The 24,237-nt window shown below is 36.2% G+C and overlaps 1 protein-coding gene across 1 annotated transcript in view; it reads right to left on the bottom strand.

Moving 5' to 3' along the window:
* UBE2W (ubiquitin conjugating enzyme E2 W) overlaps positions 1–24,237 on the bottom strand; it is a 69,912-nt gene that overhangs the window by 32,803 nt on the left and 12,872 nt on the right. Inside the window, exon 2 of the mRNA NM_001433514.1 lies at positions 2,080–2,171. Within this exon, the coding sequence (NP_001420443.1) occupies positions 2,080–2,171 (92 nt within the window). The remainder of the gene's footprint in view (positions 1–2,079; positions 2,172–24,237) is intronic.

The raw sequence follows: 24,237 nt of genomic DNA, 5'->3' as shown, positions 1-24,237 counted from the left end.
AGAAAGTAAAGGCTGAAAGAGGAAGCAATTGATTATTACTATTTTGCTTGAGAACTATAGGGCTAGCTGTTAACAGGATATTTTGAGGAAGGTTAACAAAGGAAGAGAGGAAAAAAGATGAAAATGGAGTATAATCTATTTAATTATATAGAACAGAAAAGTCACTTGTTTAATTATACAGAACAAATGCCATACACTCTAAATGTGTGCTCCATTTTCAGATTTTGTTTGATATAAATGAAAAATCAACTGAAGGCTACAAAAAGACAGGGAAGAACCTTAAGGGCATATTACTAAGTGCAAGACGCCAATCTGAAAAAGCTACATATTGTATAAGTCCAATTATATGACATTCTAGAAAGGGAAAACTATGGAGACAGTAAAAAGATCAGGGGTCGGGGACAGGGGTGGTTAAATGGTAGAACAGAGAGGATTTAAAGGGCAGTGGAAATACTCTGCACGATATCATAATGATGATGCATGTCATTATATATTTGTCCAAATCAACAGAATATACAACACCAAGAGTAAATTGTAATGTAAAGTATGATTTTGAGTGATTATGATGTGTCAACATAGGTTCATCGATTGCCAACAAATGTACCACTCTGGTGGGGGATGTTGATAATGGGGTAGGCTATGCAGGCATTGGAGCAGAGGGTATTCTGGAAATCTCTGTACCTTCTGCTCCATTGTGCAGTCAGCCTAAAAATGCTCAATTGAGAAGCCAGCAATGTTTTAAAGAGATTGTTATAGAGCCAGAGCTCTGCACTACATTTTGAAGTATGAATATACCCATCCAAATGTCAACAGACTCATTCTTTATAGTCCTGGTCTTAAAGCTTAACTCCTGTCTTACATACGAATTCAAATGTCAAAGCTAAAGTCAAAGATAACCAAAATTGTTTCTTCTAAAGGGGTATGTCCACTGTTGTGTGAACTTTGGTCACTTTTGCTCTCTGGACCTAGAATATCGCTAAATATTTGAATCGTCCTATCTGTCCTGTGAGTTGGTCTATAAACTTTTGTCTTGTTGGCTCTATTCCTTTTGTGTTTTTGGAGATTTTTTTAAAATTATTTAAAATTTTCCCATTTTCGAACATTTACCCTTGTCTAACAGAAATATTAAATCAAAGGAGTTTTAAGGATAAGCCATATACTGGGTCATGAGATCTTAGGATGATACTCTTGAAAACATTTCAAACTAGTTCAAATGCTCGTTTTTAAGAGAGGGGACCCATATCTCTCTACTCTTCCTGGTATCTCATCTGGGAAGAGACTTCTGCTCCACTCTTAAGGAAGGAGCTGGATTAGAGAGAAGACTCCTACAGGAGTGTCCTCCTTCATCCTTCACTTTTTCATCTTCATGGAAAAATTTCTTATCTATTAAACGACACTGCTGAGAGTGTGACATTCATTTAGCTACCCTTCTGTACAGGAGGCAATTAATGTGTTCAGGGGATGGGGATGTGGATACCTCTTGACTGTGATTCTCTTCAAAGCCTTCAATGTGTTCTTGAAAAATCTGATGAACAACCTCATACCAAACTGCTCTATTAAAGATGAAGATCATTTCATAAACAAAGTCAGACCACAGTTTTTAAACACTGCCACAGCAGGAAAACTTTTAAAAACAGTACTAACCAAATATATGGTTTAAAAAAAAAAATGGGCTGGCCTAGTGGCTAAGTTCAGTGTGTTCTGCTTTGGCTGCCTGGGTTTGGTTACCAGGTACAGACCTACACCACTCAGCAGCCATGCTGTGGTGGTGACCCACACACCAAAAATAGAGGATGGAGGAAGATCAGCACAGATGTTAGCTCAGAGCAGAGCTCCCTCAGGGAAAAAAAGAAAAGAAAAGGTTTACAAATTATACATTATATACAATAGGTATGATATTATCTAAAACATAATTGACTATATAAATGCATAGAATAAGATCTGTTTACTGTATTTACCTCTTGGGGGAAGAGAATGGGATGCAACATGAAAATAATTCCGTATTTTTAAAAATAAGTATATATTCATATATTACACTGATAATAAAAAAAATAAATACTTTAAAAATTAAATACTTACTGTGTAATTGAATTTTGAACACTCTTTTCATTTAAGGTCATCCCAGGAGGTGGGTCATTTTGCAAAGCCAACAGTTCTTTCTGCAGTCGTTTCTAAAAAAGAATTATCAATAATAATTTATACCTATTTTTCTAAAACATAATATCCTTCTATTTATAGTCTGAAATCCTTGATTAAATTTCCTTTAAATGCTCATAACTTTTCCTTTACAATCCCCTTACATTTCTATATTTTATATGCCTAATTCTCAAATTCTGAATTGCTTGTACTATAACTTCCAATCTATTATCAAAATATTTCTAAATATGTTTGTAAAGACTAATGCTGTAAAGTGGTTATGAAGTGTAGCCAGCTACCTACAAAACTTCACAGCTACTCCACTGAGGTTATACGGTCTCAGTCTCGGTTATAAGTGCTGAAAAGTTTTGGCAGTGCTTCCTTTACTGCTTTTCAATTATAAAAAGCATTGTTCTCCAAAATCCTTAAAGAATGTCATTTCATACAGACAAGCTAGCCAGAGGAATTACACCAGTAACCTTTCATGCAAAAAAACCTTGTGAAAAACTTTTAAATAATTTTAGTTTACAATTTAAAGTCCATATTTCTGTTTTCTTAAATAGGATCATCTGCACATAATTTAATCTTTCAACACCAGAATATAACATACTGGTGCCCAAGATATGTGAAGTTATTTTTCCACACACTAAATGCCCCAAAATGGCTATGCATTTTGCATTCTTGTTTACACAGCTTTTATTGTTCAACTCTTCCCTTGTTATCATCAGTGGACATTCTTTTTCAGTATACAACAAAGCAAAACAAAAACCACAGCAGCCCATAATTTACGGCTTTAAAAACCAAATAACCAATGTTACTAGAATTGCATACAACATTATAAAGATTCTTAATGAGCATCTTTTCTTTGATTAAAGTAGAGAAGCATGAATGTCTATTTAGAACTCAAGAATTCTCTGCTTATGGGCCAGTGTCTGCTTTTTCTGGAGAGTGAAATATTACTATCAATCTAGCAATGTTTCTAGATCTTTTCAATTCATGACACCTTTAGAAAGCTTAACATCATCCAACGGAATAGAAAACTAGATTAGAAATCTCCTCCCTTCTTTGCTGAGAATCACTGTAACAGAACTTTAATGCTTCTTTTAAATTGCCAAGAATGAAAACCTTTCCGCAGATCTTGCAATATCATAATTGTTAGTAACAATGAAAATAAGATGTATCAACTACTTGCAATTTCTGACCTCAACTACCTTCCAAAATACAAAACAATTACAAATTGAAAATTAGGGAAAATTTTAACTATCCAAAATATAGAAATAAAGCTGTCTAAATGACATTCTGAATTAAGAAAGAATATATTTGTGATAAATTTCTATGCCAGAACAGAATTTTTAATTTATTCTACTTCTGTGATCAAGTAAACTTTAAAAAACACTCGGTTCAACAAGGAAAAATGGATTTCTTCGATGTAGGATTCTCAGAGACTTCTGATATACTAAGTTGCACAATGATTCTCCAAGGGAAGAAAGTAACATAAAGAGGTTTCCAAAAGTAACAGAACCCTCTGAGAGTAGAGCATCTTGGAAGGGAAACACTGTTGTAGCAATCCTCCAGATCTTGAGAACTTTTCTAAGAGAGGGAAGACAGACCTTGTTACTGAATCAAGGATATAAAGGAGGGTTAATGTGCACAGCTACCAAATGAAACAAAAAGATATAAAGGAGAACTAAGAAGAGTTTTATTGGTATAATTATCCCTAGGTCTCCTGAACATAATGGTGAAGGGTGCTATGGAAAAAGAAATGTTTTCCCCACCGTGATACTACTTCTTACACGTCCACAAAGGAAGGCAGCTGTGGTAGCCAAACTCCAAGATTAGGTTGTAAAAGACTATGGCTTACATCTTGGTCATTCTCTCTAGAATGACTCACCATATTGTGAACAGCCCAATTCAGAGTCCCTCATGGTAAGAGACAAAATGTTACAAAAGTAGATGAGAAACACTAGTATTAGAATAGAACACCAGCAAAAGCAATAACACCACCAGCTTATAAGGCCATTATGGCAACAGTGGCCTGTTTTCCCAGACAGTGGTAAAAATGGCAGGTACAGACTGAGATAACTGAAAATGGAAAATAGCTGCAGCAGGTAACTGGTATAACTACAGAAGCAGAACTACCTACAACCACTGGGAGGGAAGGGGGCTAAGAAATTAGAGTTCCAATGGTTCACAGACAAATATCACCCTTGTCCACCCCTAAATTGGTGAGGTATGGAAAAACTAATTACGTACTTTACAAATGTACTATAGTTCTCTGAATCTAAGACACACCATCAATCATAAAATGCACATTACCTTATGTAACACTAGGAAGGGAAAACTGCTTCCAATTAAACAATGACACAACATCAATAAGACAATATCCTGATTTCAGACATGTTAAAATATGAAAAAAAATGTGCATTAAAAAAATCTATGAGAGAAGCCGGCCTAGTGGTAAGAAGTGGTAAGTGGTAAGCAGAATGGCAAGTTAACACGCTCTGCTTCAGTGGCCCAGGGTTTGCGGGTTTGGATCCTGGGTGCGAACCTACACGTTGCTCATCAAGCCATGCTGTGGTGGCATCCCATGTACAAAATAGAAGAAAACTGGCACTGATGTTAGTTCAGCAACAATCTTTCTCAAGCAAAAAGAGAAAGACTGGCAACAGATGTTAGCTCAGGGCCAATCTTTCTCACCAAAAAAATAAAAAAAAATCTATGAGGGGCTGGCCCCATGGTGTGGTTGTTAAGTTCAGTGTGCTCTGCTTCAGCGATCCTGGGTGTGGACCTATACACTGCTCATCAAGCCATGCTGTGGCAGCATCCCACATACAAAATAAGAGGAAAATTGGAACAGATGTTAGCTCAGGGCTAATCTTCCTCAGGGGAAAAAAAAACCTATGAAACATGGTATTAATAAAAGTTTAATTTTCCTAAGTCTTAAGTACCAAAACTATTTGAAAAATAAAAATTAAATTTGAGTAAACAATATGCCTAAAATGATTCTTATCTCAATATTTAACACGTACCCCAAAACACATGATCTCAGCCAATCTTTAAATATGCACTTTATTCTCAGAATTTGCAAAGCAGTACACAGACATCAGTTTTCCCAGGCCAAAAGGTTACTAGCAAAGGAATTTCTTTTTCTCCCCTTATCCATCAAAAATGGCCAGGCCCAGAATCTGAATATTTTGAAGCATCTCAAATCTAGAGTAAACCTGAAAACTCTACCTAGCCCTCATCTTGTGTTGGCTCAAGTCTGGAAAACTTAAAGGAATTTGAGCTCTTCTTAAGAGACCCAAGTGGGTTCATTGCTCAGAAAGGAAGATCCTCATCAGAATCCTGATCCTGATAGGAAAGATCCTCAATACCATAAGAAAGGATTAAACACTTTCAGAACTGGCTTGGCTTTGTGTGTGTAGTTCAGCCAGCTCCCTCCTCATGAAAACAAATGAATCAAACTGATATGAATCCATTCTAATTTATTACTTTCTTTTTTGGTAAGAAAACCACTGACAAATTTTGCAATTAACTATGACAAGGTATTGGGACATAATACAAAACTGAATGACACTCCAATATGTCATAATACCATGGTTGAGAATCTCTACTCTAGATCACTCAACAGCCTATGATCTGTGACCCTGAACTTAAGAGTGACACCAGTTCAGTTCCTAAACGTTTTTCTACCTCAATGCACGTAAGGGATTAGTTTCGCGATTTTCTCTCCCCTATGACTGGGGCTTACTGCAGGAGTCGAGGAGAGAATTTAGCAATGTGACAAGGCTGCTCAGGAGCTTAACACATCCTCTCTGCACTACAGTCTCTCCAAGAATCACTACAGTAGCTGCTTCACACCAAAGGTGAAGTGTGGGCACACAAAAAGGCCAACGTAGTAAAAAACAGACATATATTATTACTCTGAGCCTTATGAGACGTAAAGCTCTTGGAAGGCTCTAGCCACAGTTTATATACAAAAGAGTAAAAGCAGGTTAAAAGATAGTCACTGAAAACCTGTATTCACTAATTCTAATCAGTCCTGTTCCTTTCTCCCAATTCAAAATATCAGTACCTGTCCAAACACAGACTCATAATGTTTAAATCAAGTTTGAATATGCCACATGCCTCCCTGGCATGATCAGGAAATGAAATATAATGGATAAAGACTAACACTTTTAAAGACCAAAAACGTAAAAATAAATGCGGTAAAACTTCAAATTCTAATGCAGATCTCTGACATTATGTGTATTAAACATAATTTAACCTATTAATAATGATTACTTGATTGGGAAAGCCTCAGGTAACAGTGAGGTCTATAAGCCCACCTACCCTTAAGTAAACAGTTCTGATAGCTTGATGACCTCATTTTTCATTTGTTTTTTACTGTCATCTGCTTTTTTGTCAATAACTTGTCATAATATTTAATCTCTAGCCACTGACATCCTCTTTTTCTCTTCTTTTCTCCTTTATTTCCTGTTTCCTCCTCCCCAACCCTACCTGGCATTATCCAGCAAAAGGGCTTATTTGTTTGGTGAATACACCACATTATTTTGGTGTAACAAATTCCAACTCATCTTCAGTGCTGGCATTAATATTGGGTAACATTTATTGTTTCATGTGCTGTTAAACTATACCACCTCACTGAAACTAGGTGGAGAAATTAGGAACAATTTCTCCAAGTCCTCATAAAATGAAAAGCACAGCCCAGTAACAGGTCCACAGACCACTCAGTATAGCACAATGCTAAATCATGGAGCTTCATCCCAATGATGCAATCTCTGCCTCTTTAGCTCCTCATCATTTTCATCAAGGTCCATGTTTATATATTAGTTCAAAAGTTTTTGCTTTTTCAGACAGCTGGGGATGATGATACAAAAAAAGTACTACTATGGTTGGTTGTTTTATAGCGAATATTACTGCTTAAGTTGAAGACTACCACATCAAATGAAATGCTCCTAGTAAAAAAACCTAAGTATTCTCGATAGCACCCTAAAAAGCTCATTCATATCTAAACCAGTTCAGATTCTAAACTAATGTGTTTCTGTAAGTATTATCTCACACTAACATATGTTGAAACCAAGGCACAAAAAATTTTAATGATAATCTTATGTTTGTAAATCAAAACGAGGACAGAATACATTCCTCTTAGATAGTAATAATGGCAACACATGAATGGACAAACTTGACAGGATTCCTGGCCCAATAAAGCTTAAATTCTAATGGGGGAAGAAATGGTCAATAAACAACAGAACAAATAAGTATATGGTACATTAAAAGGTGATGAAAACGGAGTAAGTTAAAGGGATGGGGAGTTAGGCCTCACATCTTGTAAAGTTTTATCTCAATTCGACACTTTGAGAAACTATTCTAAAGGACAGAAATCCTTATTTAGGGTAGGGAGAAATATAAATGAGAGGAAAAAACATTAAAAATGTAGAGCTATATGAGAATGGCTGTTAACGCAACTGTACATAAAATGGCCAACAATGTTTTCTCCAGTTTCACCTTACAACCAACTAAAGGTAGAAAGTTAAAAAAAAAAGAGGAAGATTGGCAGTGGATGTCAGCTCAGGGCGAATCTCCCTCACCGAAAAAGAAGCCCACAGCCTAAAAAAGAGAGACAAATACGTAATAATTTCTACACGCTTTCAGGGCACAGTAGTACCCAAAGGAGAGAGTGGTCACAGAGGAGAAAAACCAGGACCATGGTGTACTGAAAGCCAAAGGAAAAGTGTGTTTCAAAGACTAAACAGAATCTCATTTCCAGCCCAACAGCAGAGTAGATAATAATTCTACAGAAAGGAAAACAAAGTGAATGCAGAAGCTCTGAAATAAAAGGATCAGAGTTGGATTTTGCCTTGGGGATTTCTACCAAATCCAAACACCAAAAAGTGAGACAGAAAACCTACATAAAACAACAGAAGACCTACACAGAATTACGACTCCTCAGTGTAAGGGTGAACAAGATAAAGGGCGCAGAAAAAGATAACAATGAAATTTGTTGTTTTGAACTTTGCAATGGGTAGAGGAAGAAAAAAGTTCCACCATGAAATGTCATAACCTCAAGCAGACACCCATAGAGGTTTGCAGTCCGAATTCCTGCTACCTGAGAACCTTAGGCAAGAATTTAATCAAAAGTGATCCAGGAACTCATGCCCCAGGTAAGTTGCAGAAGCGAAAAGAAATCCTGGAAGAATTCAAGTTCTATCCTTTGAGGCAACCATTCTGCTTTTCAGAAATCTATAGATATATCAAAAATTAATAAGGCCCAAATGAGAAATTATTCAGAAGACAATAGTACGCAATAGCTGGTGCAATAAAAATCTATCTTCCCTAGGTGGAAAAGCACCAGATCCCCAAATAATTTACTTTATGTTCTTGTAGCATTTATATAACTGTGAGCAACTCTAAGGCAGAGATTATGGTCTATTTATCTTTGTATTCCTAGCATTCAAAATTGTGCCTGGAACATAACGTTTTTTGCCTCAGTAAATGTTTTTTTAAAAAATTACTAAGAACGTTGACTGCTTCATTGTTTGTAAGAACAAAATCCAGAAACAATATATGTCTATCAATAGCTAAATTATACAAATTATGGCATACAGAAATAAGACTATGCAACCATTAAGAATGCTGTGAATCCATGGGTATTAACAAAAGAACCCCAAGACATACTGAAACAAAGAAAAAACAAGCCTCAAAAATACATACAGTCCCTTTACATTAAAACAAAAGCAAGCGATTTATACAAACTTTATATAAATGCATACAAGAGACCAGAAGGAAGCACACCCAACTATTTCACAGTAGTTCCCTCATAGCAGTTCAAACAGAGGAGAAAGAGGACATCCTTACTTGCACTATATACTTTTATATTATTACTTTTATGACAAGAACATACAAGTGTATTTCTCGTCTACTTAAAAAATAGAGTTAAGGGTTCAACAGATGATAAAAACACGTCCTCATAAAAACATGTACACAAATGCTCATAGCAGCATTATACATAATAGCCAAAAAGTAGAAGCAACCTAAATGTCCCATTAATCGATGAATGGGTCACAAAATGTGTTGCATCCCTGCAATGGAATATTATTTGGCCATAAAAAATAATGAGGGGCTGGCCCCGTGGTCGAGTGGTTAAGTTCGTGTGCTCTGCTGTGGTGGCCCAGGGTTTTGCCAGTTCAAATCCTGGGCACAGACATGGCACCACTCATCAAGCCATGCTGAGGCAGCATCCTACATGCCACAACTAGAAGGACCCACAACTGAAAATACATAACTATGTACTGGGGGGCTTTGGGAGAAAAAGGAAAAATAAAATCTTTAAAACGAAATTTTTTTAAATAAATAAATAATGAAGTACTGATATCTCTTGCAACACAGATGAACCTCAAATATATTAAGCAAAAGAAGTCAGTCACAAAAGTCCAGGTATAGGATGATACTATTTATACGAAATGTCCAGGGCAGGCAAATCTACAGATACAGAAAGTAAACTGGTGTCAGATGGGGCATGGGGGATAGGGAGCAAAGAGATGGAGAGTGAGTGCTTATGGGTACAAGCCTTCTTTCGGGGATGACAAAAATACTCTAATAATAGATTAGGAGGATGGTTGCATAACTGGGTGAACATACTAAAAATCACTGATTATACACTTTAAATGGGTAAATTTGATGGAATGCGAACTATATCTAAATAAAACTTTTTAAAAAACTCAATGGATAGATTAAGTAGCAGATTAAACAAAGGTGAAGCGAGAATTAGTACCTAGGAAGATGATCTGAAGAATTTATTCAGGATGTAACAGAGAAATAGAACAATGTGAGATAAAAAGAACACAAAACAGAATGGGAGGCAACATTTAAAGACATAATGCCTGAGAATTTCCCACAATTGTGAAGACAACAATCCTCAGGTTCAAGAAGCCCAATGAATTCCAAAAAGCATAAATAAAAAGAATTCCAAACTCAAATACATCACTGTGAAAATTCAGCACACCAATCAAAAAAGAACTAATCCTAAAACCAAGGAGAAAAGAGAGAGTACCTACAAAGATATGGAAATTTGACTGATGGCTATCATTTTAACAGCAACAAAGGAAGACAGATAACACTAGAATTTAGAAAACAGTGGAATTATATCTTTGATACAAGTGAAAACAACTGAAAATTTTAACTCTTCTATCTAGCAAAAACTGAATGTCAGGAACATGTGTGAAATGAAGATATTTTCAGATAAAACAGAGTTTATCACCAACAGTAACCAACTAAACAATAAATTTTGACTTCCTTCCAGAAAATGATTCCAAATGACAGGTGTAAGATGCAAGAAGGAATGGTGAGCAAAATATGTAAATATGTAAGTAAAGCTGAACACTGTATAAAACAATACAGGCCCCACAATTCCTTATGACAAAACTCTTGGGGCCAGACATGTTTCAAAATTAAGTATTTTTAGATCTTACAAAAATAATAATAATGTTATAAAGCAGCACTTCATCAAACAAATCAGTATTTAGCACCGAAATAAGTGAATACTGACAGTATACGGGATTTAAAAAATATACATGCAATCCCATGTCCATTCAGGTAAGGTTTTGCCACCAGAAAAATATGTGGTCAACATACAAAAACAGTTTCGATTTCCAAAGCTTTTTCTAGATTTTGGATTTGCAATTAAAGGATATGAACCCCAAATGCCTAATCTGTAAGATTAAAACAGAATAGAACCAAGATACACAGCAAACAACACATAAAGTGGGCGGCAGGTGATGGGACTTAAAGCATTCTACGGTCATTATACTTCTTGAGAAGAATGGAAACATACTGATAAGCTTCAGATTTTTATAATTATGCATGTTACATTAGTCATCATAATGCCTACAGGTCAATAAGAAAAAGACAAACAACTGAACAGAAAAACTGGCAGGAGACTAGAACACATGATTCACAGAAAGCATCCTAATGACCAAAAAATATAAGGAAAAGGGCTCAACCTCATGTTCATCAGAGAAATGCAAATTAAAGCCATATTATGATAGTAACATATATCCACCATAATGATTAACATTAAAAACAACTGATAAGACCAAGTTGGCAAGTATGTGCAGGAACTGGAACTCTCATATGACTGCCAATGGAGCGTAAATTGGCAACCCATTTGGTGCTTTTTTCTAAGCCTGAATGTAAACATACCCTGACCCATCAATTGAATCCCATGGTATGTACCCAACATATATATATATTCAACAAAACACATGTACAAGAACGTTTACAGCAGCATTGTTCATGACAGGCTCAAACTAGAAACAACTCAAATGTCTACCAACAGTAATATGGGTAAATAATTTGTGGTATATTCATACAGTGTAATAAAAATGAACTAGTTCTACACAGAACATGGATCTCATAAACTAATACTGAGCAAATGAAGCCAGACCAAAAAAAAAAAAAAATACACACCATAGAATTTCATTTATATAAGCCCACAAATAGACAAAAATAATCTATGGTATCAGAAGTCAAGACAATGGTTACCTTCGAGGAGGAAGAAGAGGAAGTAGTGATTAGGAGTGGGCATAAGAGCGGCTCCTGGGGTGCAACTACCTATTTCTCTATGTGTGGTAGTTACAAGTGTGCATTCACTCACTTTGTGAACTTCACATTTAGATTTGTGCATTTTTCTATGTGTTATACTTCAATTAAAAAATTGGGGGCTGGCCCGGTGGCGTAGCATTTAAGTGTGCATGTTCCGCTTCTCAGCGGCCGGGGGTTTGCCAGTTCAGATCCAAGGTGCAGACACGGCACCACTTGGCAAAAGCCATGCGGTGGTAGGTGTCCTGTGTATGAAGTAGAGGAAGATGGGCATGGATGGTAGCTCAGGGCCAGTCTTCCTCAGCAAAAAGATGATGATCGGCAGTAGTTAGCTCAGGGCTAATCTTCCTCAAAAAGAAAAACAAAAAATTTGTTAAACTGTTCTAAAATTAATTGTGGTGACAGTTGCTCTATTCTGAGAATATATACACGTGTATATATATATATATATATTTTTTTTTTTTTTTTAAAGATTTTATTTTTCCTTCTTCTCTCCAAAGCCCCCCAGTACACAGTTGTATATATTTTTAGTTGTGGGTCCTTCTAGCTGTGGCATGTGAGACGTCGTCTCAGCATGGCCTGACGAGCAGTGCCATGTCCACGCCCAGGATCTGAACCTGCTAAACCCTGGGCTGTGGAAGCAGAGTTCATGAACTTAACCATTCAGCCACGGGGCCAGGCCCTTTTCTGTGAATATATTAAAAGCCATTAATTATATTATATTATATTATATTATAAGCCATAAAAGATTTTATGCTTTAAATAAATGATCATGGCATGTGATTTCTCAATAAAGCTGTTAACAAAAACAATTTATTATTAAACAATAAAAAATAAATGAAAGATAAAGTAAACATGGAAAATGTTTGTTGAATCTATACAAAGGATAGAGATGTACTATCTTTTCTACTTTTCTGCATATTTCTGAATATTTTTGAAATATTCATTAACAAAAAGTTTGGAATAAAAACTAGAACAACAACAGTAAAATAAATGCAAAAAATCGCTAGGGTAACCCTTAAAAGAACAGGAGTGTATAACTTCAAACAAGCAGAGGGAGGAAAAACGGAATGACAAAAAGGAAGAAGACATTAATCCCTAATAAGGGAAGGAAAAAACACAGAAAAAAAGCAGGACAAATGAAAATCACATGAAATAAAGGCAATAAGTTTCATTACATTAGTTACTCATTAAAAAAACCTAGGTTAAGTTCTTTAGTTAAATAGTAAAGAAAGTTCAATGGAGGGTGAAAACAGATAGCAATATGAGATTTTTGAAAACATAACTCAAACATAAGGGCACAGGAAGATTCAAAGGACAGAAAAAGATACCAGGCCAAGAGAAAGCTGACACAGTTATACTAATATCAAGTAAAACCAATTTTAAGGCCAAAAATACTAACAGAGATAGAGGAAAACTACATAGTGATAAAAGGTTCAATTCACCAAAAGCATAAAACTTGTATATACCCAACTTAGCCTCAAAAATAGATAAGCAAAGGAAAATTAAATCTACCTTCATAGTAGGAAACTTCATTAACATCTCTTAAAGTAACGGACAAATCAAGCAGCCAGCCTGCAAACTACTTTTGCCAGACTCCCCTGTCCTTGGCTCCGCAATAGGAGGTACCAGAAAAAAACAAGTAGAAAAACGCCATTCTTCCTCCAGCCTTTTTCCCTGTGGTTCTGATAATGCCTCTAACTAAAGGTGTCTCCTATTGTAGTCCAGAACAAGTAGCTGTAGATTCCAGAAAAATCAGCCCAAGTTGAGCTCCTGGGTTCCCGCTCAGTTGCAGGAGGGTGGTTGTACCAGTAAGTCAGAGTGCCTCGAGCAGCTCAGCAGCAAGCAGGCTCTCTGGTTCCAGCCATAGGTAGGAGCAACTCTCAGAACTTGGGGTAACAACCTCCCTCTGTTCCTCTCAAACCCTCTCCTCTCTTGCTCTTCTAATCCTAACCACACCCTTGTAACCAATTACTCGCATTACATCTCTCTCGGCTTGAAAATGTCTCGAGTACTTACTACTTTCCTACCTGTTCATTGATCAACAGAGCATTTAAAAAACTGCCACTAGTAATTAGAGAAAAAAATTTTTTCAAGCACTTCTAAAACATTTATATAAAGTGACTGATGTGAAGCCAAAAAAGTCTACCACAACAAATTTCAAAGAACTGTGTGATACAAATCACATTCTCTGACCACAACATAGTAAGTCAGAAAACAACAGCAAAAAGAACTATGAAAAACACCCACATTTGAAAATTTTGAAACAACTCGATCAAAGAAGAAATCATAGTGGAAACTAGAACATATTCAGAAATGAATTATCACAAAAATATTACCTATCAAAACTTAGGGAATATAGCTAGAAGTGTACTTAACAAAAAAATATAGTTTTAAATGTTTATAGCAATGGGTCTTAAAACTTTTTGATCTTAGGACTCTTTTATATTTATAAATTTTTGAGTACTCAAAAGAGCTATCGCTCATATGGGGCAAACAAAGATATATTGATATTTACCACATTAGAAATTAAAACTGTGAAATTTTAAAATTGGTTAATTCATTTCAAAATAAAAAATAAACTTAATGCTTAACATACAAAAATTTTATGAAAATAACTATATTTCCAATACAAAATTATAAGATGAGTGGCATTATTTTACATTTTTGCAAATTTCCTTTAAAGTCTGGTTTAAGAAAAGACATCTAAATTTGCAAGGTGGCAGGACTAGCCCTGGCAGGTATCAAGATTTCATAAAGTATGGACACACACAGACCAACAGGACAGAAAAGAGAGATGAGACGCAGACCGACACCTGCTTGGAAACTTGACTGAAGACCGAATAGGAAATGTGTCTTAGTAAACAGGGCTAAGACAAATGGATTACCCATTAAAAAAAAAAAATGAAAGTGGATCCCTCAACCCATAAGGATTAAAGACTTAAATGTGAAATGCTAAACTATTAAGACTCTTAGAAGATAGCATTTTAGAACAAAATTTTAGAGAGAAAAGTTTCATGAGCTCAGAGTAGAAAAGGATTTCTTAAGCAAAACACAAAAACTACAAACCAAAAAGGAAAAGACTGACAAATTCTCTTTGGGATTCTCAAGACACCGTGAAAGTGAAAAAACAAATCTTAAACTGGGAAAAGAATTTAGCCATACAAAAGAACTTCTATAAATCAATAAAGGACAACCAAATTGAAAAACAGCCAAGAGGTATTTCCTAAAAGAAACACAAATGGCCCATCAACAAATAAAATGATATTCAACCTCTTTATAATAATGGAGGAAATATAAAATAGAACTGTAATGAGATACCTTTCGCAAAAATTATTAAGTCAGACAATCCAAAACATCAGGGAGCATGTGGTGTCCCTGGAACTCCTGTATTACAGGAAGAACAGAAGCTGGTAAAAGTGAACAAAGACGAAGTACCACGCAGCAAGTGCACTCCTACATATACACCCTAGAGAAAACCATACACTTGTGCACCAGGAAAGATGTGAATATTTAAAGCAGCACTGTTCACAATAAGTTAGGAGTAAAATAAATTACGATAAACTTTGTCACATGGCATACTACTTAGCCTTAAAAATGTACTGCTACATCCATTAGGATGGATTCATCTTAAAATGCTAAAAAAAAGAAGTCAGAAAAGAACACTTACAGTATGATTCCATTTATTTAACATTTAAAAAAAGGTGACACTTACATTGTTTAAATCTATGAAGAAAAATAGGGATGGTACATAAAATCCAGGAGAGCAATTTACTTTGGGAAGGAAGTAATGAGGAACAAGGAAGAGGCATACAGGAGGTTTCAAAAGTAATGGTAACTTTTATTTCTGAAGCTAGATGAGTATTTTATTAATGTTATTTTATTAATATTCTTTAAAATATTCACCTATGACGTTTAAATTCTTTTGTATGATATATTTCACAATCTTTTTTTAGGACCTTCTCAAACGGTCGTGAAAGCAGGGAGACAATAGGGTGGCAGTGGGCAGAAGCAGCAGAGGGAGGTGTCTGCTAACGAGAAATTTAAGACTATGTAAATGCTGATGGGAAGAATCAAGGAAAGAGGAAGAAGGTGATACTTGACATGTACAACACCTGTGAGGAGATGGGATCCAGAGTTTAGGATTAGGGACTGACTTTACAAGGGAACTGTCTTTTCAAGGGTAAACGCTATGTATATAGAGGGAAAAAAAGATACAAACCAAAATATTTAAAAATTAAAATAACCCTTTAATCTCACCATTCATTTAACTTCTGGGGTAGTGATTTTTCTTTTTACTAATCTATAATTTTCTAACATTTCAACAATGAACATGCATAAAATTTCTTTTTTTGATAAAAAAGATAACTCTGATGACAGTGTGGCAGATGTACCGGAGAAATTAAGACAGAATGAAGGCCAGAAGCTAGACTGAAAACTACTAGAAAGATAAAGAGTTGAGACATTACTAGTCAACCACCAGAGGAATCAAAAGACTTAATTAGGATACAGAATGGATCGGATTTAGTGGTAATTGGATGTGGGGAGGGAGAAAGAGAAAAATGAGGCTGACTCCAGGATGTTAGTTTGGATGGATGGTGGTGCTATGAATCTAAAAGAAACTCAGAAGAGGAACAGGTAGAGTTAAAACGGTCTCTCTATGTGGGGTTGCAGGCAGCTGAGATTAAATTCTGTTTTGGATCTGTGGAGTTCAAGCTTCTTGTGAACATTCAGATTGACAGATGAAAACAACAGAATCAACCAGAGCTGAAGCCTGGCTGCTGCTTCAGCTGGGTATGCTCTCAACTGTGAACCCAATGTTTGCATCATGCGTGCTTTTAACCAGCTTGGCTCCAGGAGGCAATGAGATTACAACCCTAGAATCAAATCTCAACTTCTCAAGCTACTTCAGAAATTATCTGTCTGATCTTTGGAAATTAACACTCAAAATAAAATATTTAAATTACCCAGAAACCTTGACTCCGAATGAAATAAAATACAGTACTGAGCCTACTTTCTCCCCCTGATCACTACATTTCATGCTGTAGATGAAAAGCAGTAATCAGCATTAAGCCTGACAGAGTTGATGTCTCATTTAGGTTAAACTTTTTTGACTTTGCAAGAATATTTAAATGTGTTTTCTTTTCTTGTAAAGGCACAATTCAAAATTTCTTACCCTCCAGATTTGGCTAGGCTGGGCTACATCCAGAGACTTTGATAAGTATTAACAAAAAGCTACTCTGGCAAGTAAAATGTCATCAAGCATAAAATATGCTGTGTAGTGGAAAAGGTAGACTAGAGCCAGGGTTTGGCACACAGCAAGCCTTAAATAAATACGCTAAATATGTAGACAAAGAGAACAGATTAGTGCTTACCAGGGGAAAGGGGGGTGGGGGGTGGGCACAACGGGTGAAGTGGTGCACCTACAACAGGACAAACAATAATGTACAACTGAAATTTCACAAGGTTGTAAACGATCATAATCTCAATAAAAAGTTAAAAAATAAATAACTAAATAATAAAGATGCTAAATGACTTATAATACTGTCCTCAAAGAGTGGAAAGTTTGGTTTGATCTACAAATCAAACTGCAGATCTATCACAAAAAGACAGGAATCAGAATTTGGGTTAACAGAATTTGCCACTTATTTGTTCAAAATGTAAGCAAAACACAAACCTTTAGAGTATAAATTAGGTGCTGTATGGGATATATTTAGTTGGACAACTCAATACCTGCTTCCCAGGATTATATAGTATATGCAACTCTGAATAAATAATAATCTGTATTTTAACCTCTGCACAATTAAATACCTACCTCAGAGTGTTATTAATAGGACAGAATGAAATGAGCCAGCAGATAGAAGAATATTTTTAAAAGTTTAAAGATCCAAATAAACACATTAAGGTAGTATTAAAATTCGTAGATGACAACAAAGAAAAAAATAAGGTAGGAAATAAAAAGAAATAAAAGATGACTATTTTAAAATTATGAGTTTACTCTAACCAACTTTATTAGAAAGCAAATGAAAATACGTTATCAGCTTCATGAGCTTTGGGGGAATATTTTTAATTAACAAACTTCAGGTTTTCTCTCAGCTGAAATATATAAAATTTGTCCATGTTCTTCAAAATTTATTAAGGAGAAGCTCCTTTCTAAGCAAAAATGCTAAATATGCAAAGAGTGCAAATCGTCAACTTGTTTCCCCATTTTTAGCCAATAACTTAAAGAAAAAAAAATATCACACCACCCCTATGGTTGATCTCTGGTCCTTCACTTACGTCCCAAACAAAGAAGATTCTCTCCCTTTCTCAAAATCCTCCCATCTCTCTCTGGACCTCAAGCCTTATCAATTCATCCAGGATCTTAGTCTCATAATTAATAATTTGGTTTCCACTAGCTTCACTCTTTCCCATTCCATAACCCCTTCCCTTCAGTCATCAATTGGGTCTCTCCAAGCTTTAAAATAAACACACAAAACAGTCATTGTTTATCTTCTATCTCTGTCCTTTCCTTTCTTTCCTTTCACTGTCCACTGCCTCTACTTTCCCTCTAACACATTCACTTAAGCTTCAATCCCTGCAAGCCTCTCGGGGTTCAACGCCATTTGCTTATTAATCCACTGCGGGTCTTATTTCACTAACATCACTTAATCTTTCCTGTAAAGAGCTCTTTCCCTTTGATTCTGTTATACCAAACTTGCCTCTCTTCCTATTTCTGTTATGCTTCGCATGTTTTACTTGATGGCCCCTCTTTTTGTAGGCACCCCTAAAGCAGTTTTCCACCATTTTTCGTGAGCTCCTTCTCCTTTAAATTCACTGCCATTAAGTATTTGGAGGGCTAGAAAATACTGATTCTATGAGTTAGTAACACCTTTCTTGAAAACTTATCCTAAAGTATAACGTAAAGCTGAGGGGTGAGGGAAGTGGTAAACATGTAGCTTATAGGGGCCGGCTCCGTGGCGGAGTGGTTAACTCCGGCACTCCGCTTCAGAGGCCCAGGGTTTCAGCAGTTCGGATCCTGGGCGCGGACATGGCACCGCTCACCAAGCCATGTTGAGGAGGCATCCCACATGCCACAACTACAAGGAGCCACAACTAAAAATACACGACTATGCACCGGGGGGCTTTGGGAAGAAAAAGGAAAAATAAAATCTTAAAAAAAAAAAAAAAACGTAGCTTATAATGGTAAAAAAGTGGAAACAGGAACATGGCTAGTTAGATCATGACATATGGTTAGAACAAATACTTACGCTCAACTCTCTATACCAAAAGGCAGCTTCCAGGGCTTTTATCTTTTAAGTTTTATAACTTAAGAAGATTTTATAAGATTCTTTTTAAGCCATAAAACTAGATGGATCTTACTTGGATAGATCTTTCCTTCTTGTAGATTAAGTCCCAAGGAAACACACCTTGGGTGCTTTGTAACTTACTGAGCATTAATGTTAGAACACTCTTTAAACAAACACATATATTTTAAAGGTGTACTGCATTCTTCCTGCAATTTTTACTATTCTGAGTGCAACATTTTCCAGAGAACATAAAATCTAGTTTTGGAATGGAACTCATCTTGGATAGATAAAATTGATACAATAGATAATTTATTGGAGAACATTTCTATTCTGTCAAGTAGAATTATCTGAAAGTATTATAAATACTTAAATTAGGGAGGGCATTTCATGAGTTGCAGGCCCACCTTAAGTATCATAAACTTAGGCGAGTTACCTAACCTCTGGGCCCATGTTTTTCATTAGAAAAAAAAAGGGGGTTAGATCAAATGATCTCTAAAGTTCCTTTGTGTTCAAAAGTTTCAGAACGCAAGTTATTCTACTTGTCTTCACAAGTTAAAGCTATACGCAGCTTCCTCCACATATTGTTCAGTCTAATTAAATCATATATACCTACAATTACTTTTCTGTAGTTTTACAAGTGATGTATATATATATTCTCATTATAGTTTTAAGCACTTGTGTATATTATCATAAATCTTATATGATATTATAATATCTTCATCCAATGTGACTAGTGTTATTTATATATATTCATATCCCTACATACATGTAATGGTTTAAAACATATGTCAAAAACTAAATACATGCATACCTGAGATATTGTGGGTTCCGTTCCAGGCCACTGCAATAAAGTGAATATCACAATAAAGCGAGTCACATGAATATTTTAGTCTCCCAGTGTATATAAAAGTTATGTTTACACTATACTGTAGTCTATTAAGTGTGTAATGGCATTATGCCTATAAAACAACATACACACCTAAATTAAAAAATACTTTATTGCTAAAAAATGCTCACCATCATCTAAGCCTTCAGTGAGTCATAATTTTTTTTTACTGGTGGAGGGTCTTGCCTTGATGTTGATGGCTGCTGACTGATCAAGGTGGTGGCTGCTGAAGGCTGGGGTGGTTGTGACAACTTCTAAAATAAACAACAATGAAGCCTGCTGCATAGATTGACTCTTCCTTTCAGGAACAATTTCTCTGTAGCATGTGATGCTGTCTGACAGCATTTTACCCACAGAACTTCTTTCAAAATTGGAGTCAAGCCTCTCAAACCTGCCACTGCTTTATCAACTAAGTTTACGTAATATTCTAAATCCTGTGTTGTCATTTCAACAATTTTCACAGCATCTTCACTAGGAGTAGATGCAATCTCAAGAAACCACATTCTTTGCTCACTCATTAAAGTTTTACCATGAGATTGCAGCCATTTAGGCTGCCTTCACATCTTCAGGTTCCACTTCTAATTCTAGTTCTCTTGCTATTTCTACCACATCTGCTGTTACTTCCTCCAGTGAAGTCTTGAACCCCTCAAAGTCATCTACGAGTGCTGGAATCAACTTCTTCCAAACTCCTGTTAAAGTTGATATTTGGACCTTTTCCCATGAATCACGAATGTTCTCAATGGCATCTAGAATGGTAAATCCTTCCAGGTTTTCCATTGACTTTGCACAGATCTATCAGAGCAATCACTATCTATGGCAGCTACAGCCTCTGGAAATGTTATTTCCTAAACAATAAGACCTGAAAGTCAACATCATTCTTTGATCTAGGCCTGCAGAATGGATGCGTGAGCAGGCATGAAACATTACTCTCATCGTGCATCTCCATCAGAGCTCTTGGGTGGCCACACTGACACCCAATGCATGGTCAACGAGCAGTCATATTTTGAAAGGATTTTTTTTTTCTGAGCAGTAGGTCTCAACAGTGGGCTTAAAATATTCAGTAAACCATGCTGTAAACAGCTGTGCTGTCATTCAGACTTTGCTGTTCCATTTATAGACCACAGGCAGAATAGATTGAGCATCATTCTTAAGGGCCCTAGGATTTCCAGAATGGTAAATGAGCATTGGCTTCAACTTAAAGTCACCAGCTGCATTAGCCCCTAACAAGAGAGTCAGCCTGTCCTTTGATGCTTTGAAGCCAGGCACTGACTTCTCCTCTCTAGCTATGAAAGTCCTAGGTTGCATCTTCTTCCAATAGAAGGCTGTTCCATCTACACTGAAAATCTGTTGTTTAGTGTAGCACCTTCATTAACAATCTCAGCTAGATCTTCTGCATAACCAGCTGCAGCTTCTCCATCAGCACCTACTGCTTCACCTTGCACTTTTATGTTGTGGAGACGGCTTCTTAAAACTCATGAATCAACCTCTGCTGGCTTCACACTTTTCTTCTGCAGCTTCCTCACCTCTCTCAGCCTTCACAGAATTGAAGAGAGGTAGGGCCTTGCTCTGGATTAGGCTTTGACTTAAGAGAATGTTGTGGCTGATCTGATCCTCTATCCAGACCACTAAAACTTTCTCCATATCAGCTTTAAGGCTGTTTTGCTTTCTTATCATTCATGTATTCACTGGAGTAGCGCTTTTAATTTCCTTCAGGAACTTTTCCTTTGCATTCATAATTTGGCTGTTTGGCACAAGAGGACTAGCTTTTGGCCTATCTCGGCTTTCCACATGCCTTCCTCACTAAGCTTAATCATTTCTAGCTTTTGATTTAAAGTGAGAGATGTGCAACTCTTCCTTTCACCTGAACACTTAGAGGTCACTGTAGGGTTATTAATTGGCCTAATTTCAATATTGTTGTATTTCAGAGAATAGGGAGGCCCGAGGAGAGGGAGAGAGACAGGGGAACAACCTCTCGGTGGAACAGTCAGAACACACACAACGGGACGGCCAGGTGGTGCAGTGGTTAAGTGTGCACGCTCCCCTTCGGTGGCCCGGGGTTTGCCGGTTCAGATCCCAGGTGCAGACATGGCACTGCTTGGCATGCCATGCTGTGGTAGGCGTCCCACATACAAAGTAGAGGAAGATGGGCACAGATTTAGCCCAGGGCCAGTCTTCCTCAGCAAAAAGAGGAGGATTAGGCAGCAGTTAGCTCAGGGGTAATCTTCCTCAAAAAATAAATAAATAAATAAAAATTTTTAAAAAAACAACAAAGAACCCACACACCATTTATCAATTAAGTTAGCCATCTTACATGGGCATGGTTCATGACACCCCCAAAACAATTACAATAGTAAGATCAAAGACCACTGATCACAGATCACCATAACAAATATAACAAACGAAAAACTTTGACATATTTTGAGAATTAACAAAATGTGACACAAAGACAGGAGTGAGCAAATGGTGTTGGAAAAATGGCACCAAGGGACCTGCTCGATGCAGAGTTGCAAACCTTCAATTTGTAAAAATGTGGTATCTACAAAGCACAATAAAACAAGGTATGCATGTATAAAGCTGGTTTTAATACAGACTTTTTTAGCACACACTTTTTTAGCTAATCAAACAAATTACAATTATGAAACCAACTAGCTCCCTAACTCATTTTATCATTATCTTATATCTTATCTAAAGCAAAGAAATTTCTATTTCTAATTAAAAATAACTGAGAGGAAAAGCTACTCAGTACAACTTTCCTCCCTCCTCTTGCTCCCCTTATTCACTTAAAACACACACAAAACATACCCATATGCATTTCTAAGCACTATTTACAAAGAAGGTTTCCATCAGCAGGAATAAAATCATAAAATGAACTACTAACCTTAAGATTCCAGGTTAGTTACTTTGTCAAACCCAAATAACCATTTAATGAAAACACAGTTTGGGCAATTTTGTTATTATACTGAAGGTACATAACTGTTTGTTTTCTTCCTCAGTATGCTATCCCATGATTTTAAGGATTTACTCCATCAATACTTTCTCTTGACAATAGCAGGTATAAATTTTTATAATACTAGTTAAATCCATTAATTTTAGCAAGTAAGAAAAAAGGGATCACATTTAATACTTACAGGAAGATTTTTTAACATAAAGAATAAGGCAAAATGCTTATGACCTGGTGCATAAGGTGGATAGCTAAGTATTTCATATATAAAGAACTGACCAAAATAAAAACAGATTTTCTTCAGGATAGTTTCAACGTATGTCTTCTAAAAAAAAACAATGTGTTATAAAAGGCTACAACAGTATAAAGACTACTATTTTAATAAAGATCAAGTTCAAATCTCTAAGTTGTCTTAAAAACAGCTTTGCTAACAAATTTACACATATTTGGGCTTCAGTTGTCAAAGAATAGCCATAGTGTGATTTTGAGAGTCTCAGGAATACCTTTAGTATGCTTCTTTCACTCCATGCACTCAGAAGTCAAGAACATCTTTAACATTAATATATAAAATTTCTGGATATACAAGGCCATTACTTTTTTTTAAAAAACCAACAACTTGATTTTTACAGAGAATAACACAACACCCAGTCTATTTAAAAAATAAACTTAGGGGCTGGGCCTGTGGCGTAGTGGTTAAGTTTGGCGTGCTCCACTTCAGTGGACCAGGCTCATAGGTTCAGATCCTGGGCATGGACCTACATCACTGGTCACCATGCTGTGGCGGCAACCCACATATAAAGTGGAGGAAGACTGCCACAGGTATTAGCACGGGGCTAATCTTCCTCAGCAAAAAAAAAACAAGAAAACCCCCACAACTTAGAATGTAAAATGTATTTATACCAAGTTTCATTCTAACAGGAATTAAGAAATGTTAAAAGCATAAATGATTAACCTATAAAAGCAATTCTGGCATTCTATGTTGCCTGTTTAAGAAATTTATGTTTACCTTTCACAATTTTTTTAATTACAAAAACTAGAGCTGCTGAATTTTTAAAAAGTTAGTATCTTGGAGGCTGGCCCCATGGCCGAGTGGTTAAGTTCGCACGGTCTGCTGCAGCCGGCCCAGTGCTTCGTCAGTTCGAATCCTGGGCACAGACATGGCACTGCTCATCAAACCACGCTGAGGTGGCATCCCACATGCCACAACTAGAAGGACCCACAACTAAGAATATACAACTATGCACCGGGAGGCTTTGGGGGGAAAAAGGAAAAAAATAAAATCTTTAAAAAAAAAATTTAGTATCTTAACTTTCGTCAGTTTATGAGGATCTAAAATAATAAAAAACTAACATATTTTAAATAGAAAAATCTGGTTTCATTCAGAA

The sequence above is a fragment of the Equus caballus genome, chromosome 9, assembly GCF_041296265.1.
Source record: "Equus caballus isolate H_3958 breed thoroughbred chromosome 9, TB-T2T, whole genome shotgun sequence".
NCBI classification, from domain to species: domain Eukaryota; kingdom Metazoa; phylum Chordata; class Mammalia; order Perissodactyla; family Equidae; genus Equus; species Equus caballus.
Note: the sequence above shows the minus strand (reverse complement) of the source record. Positions and strands in the feature narration are given on the sequence as shown.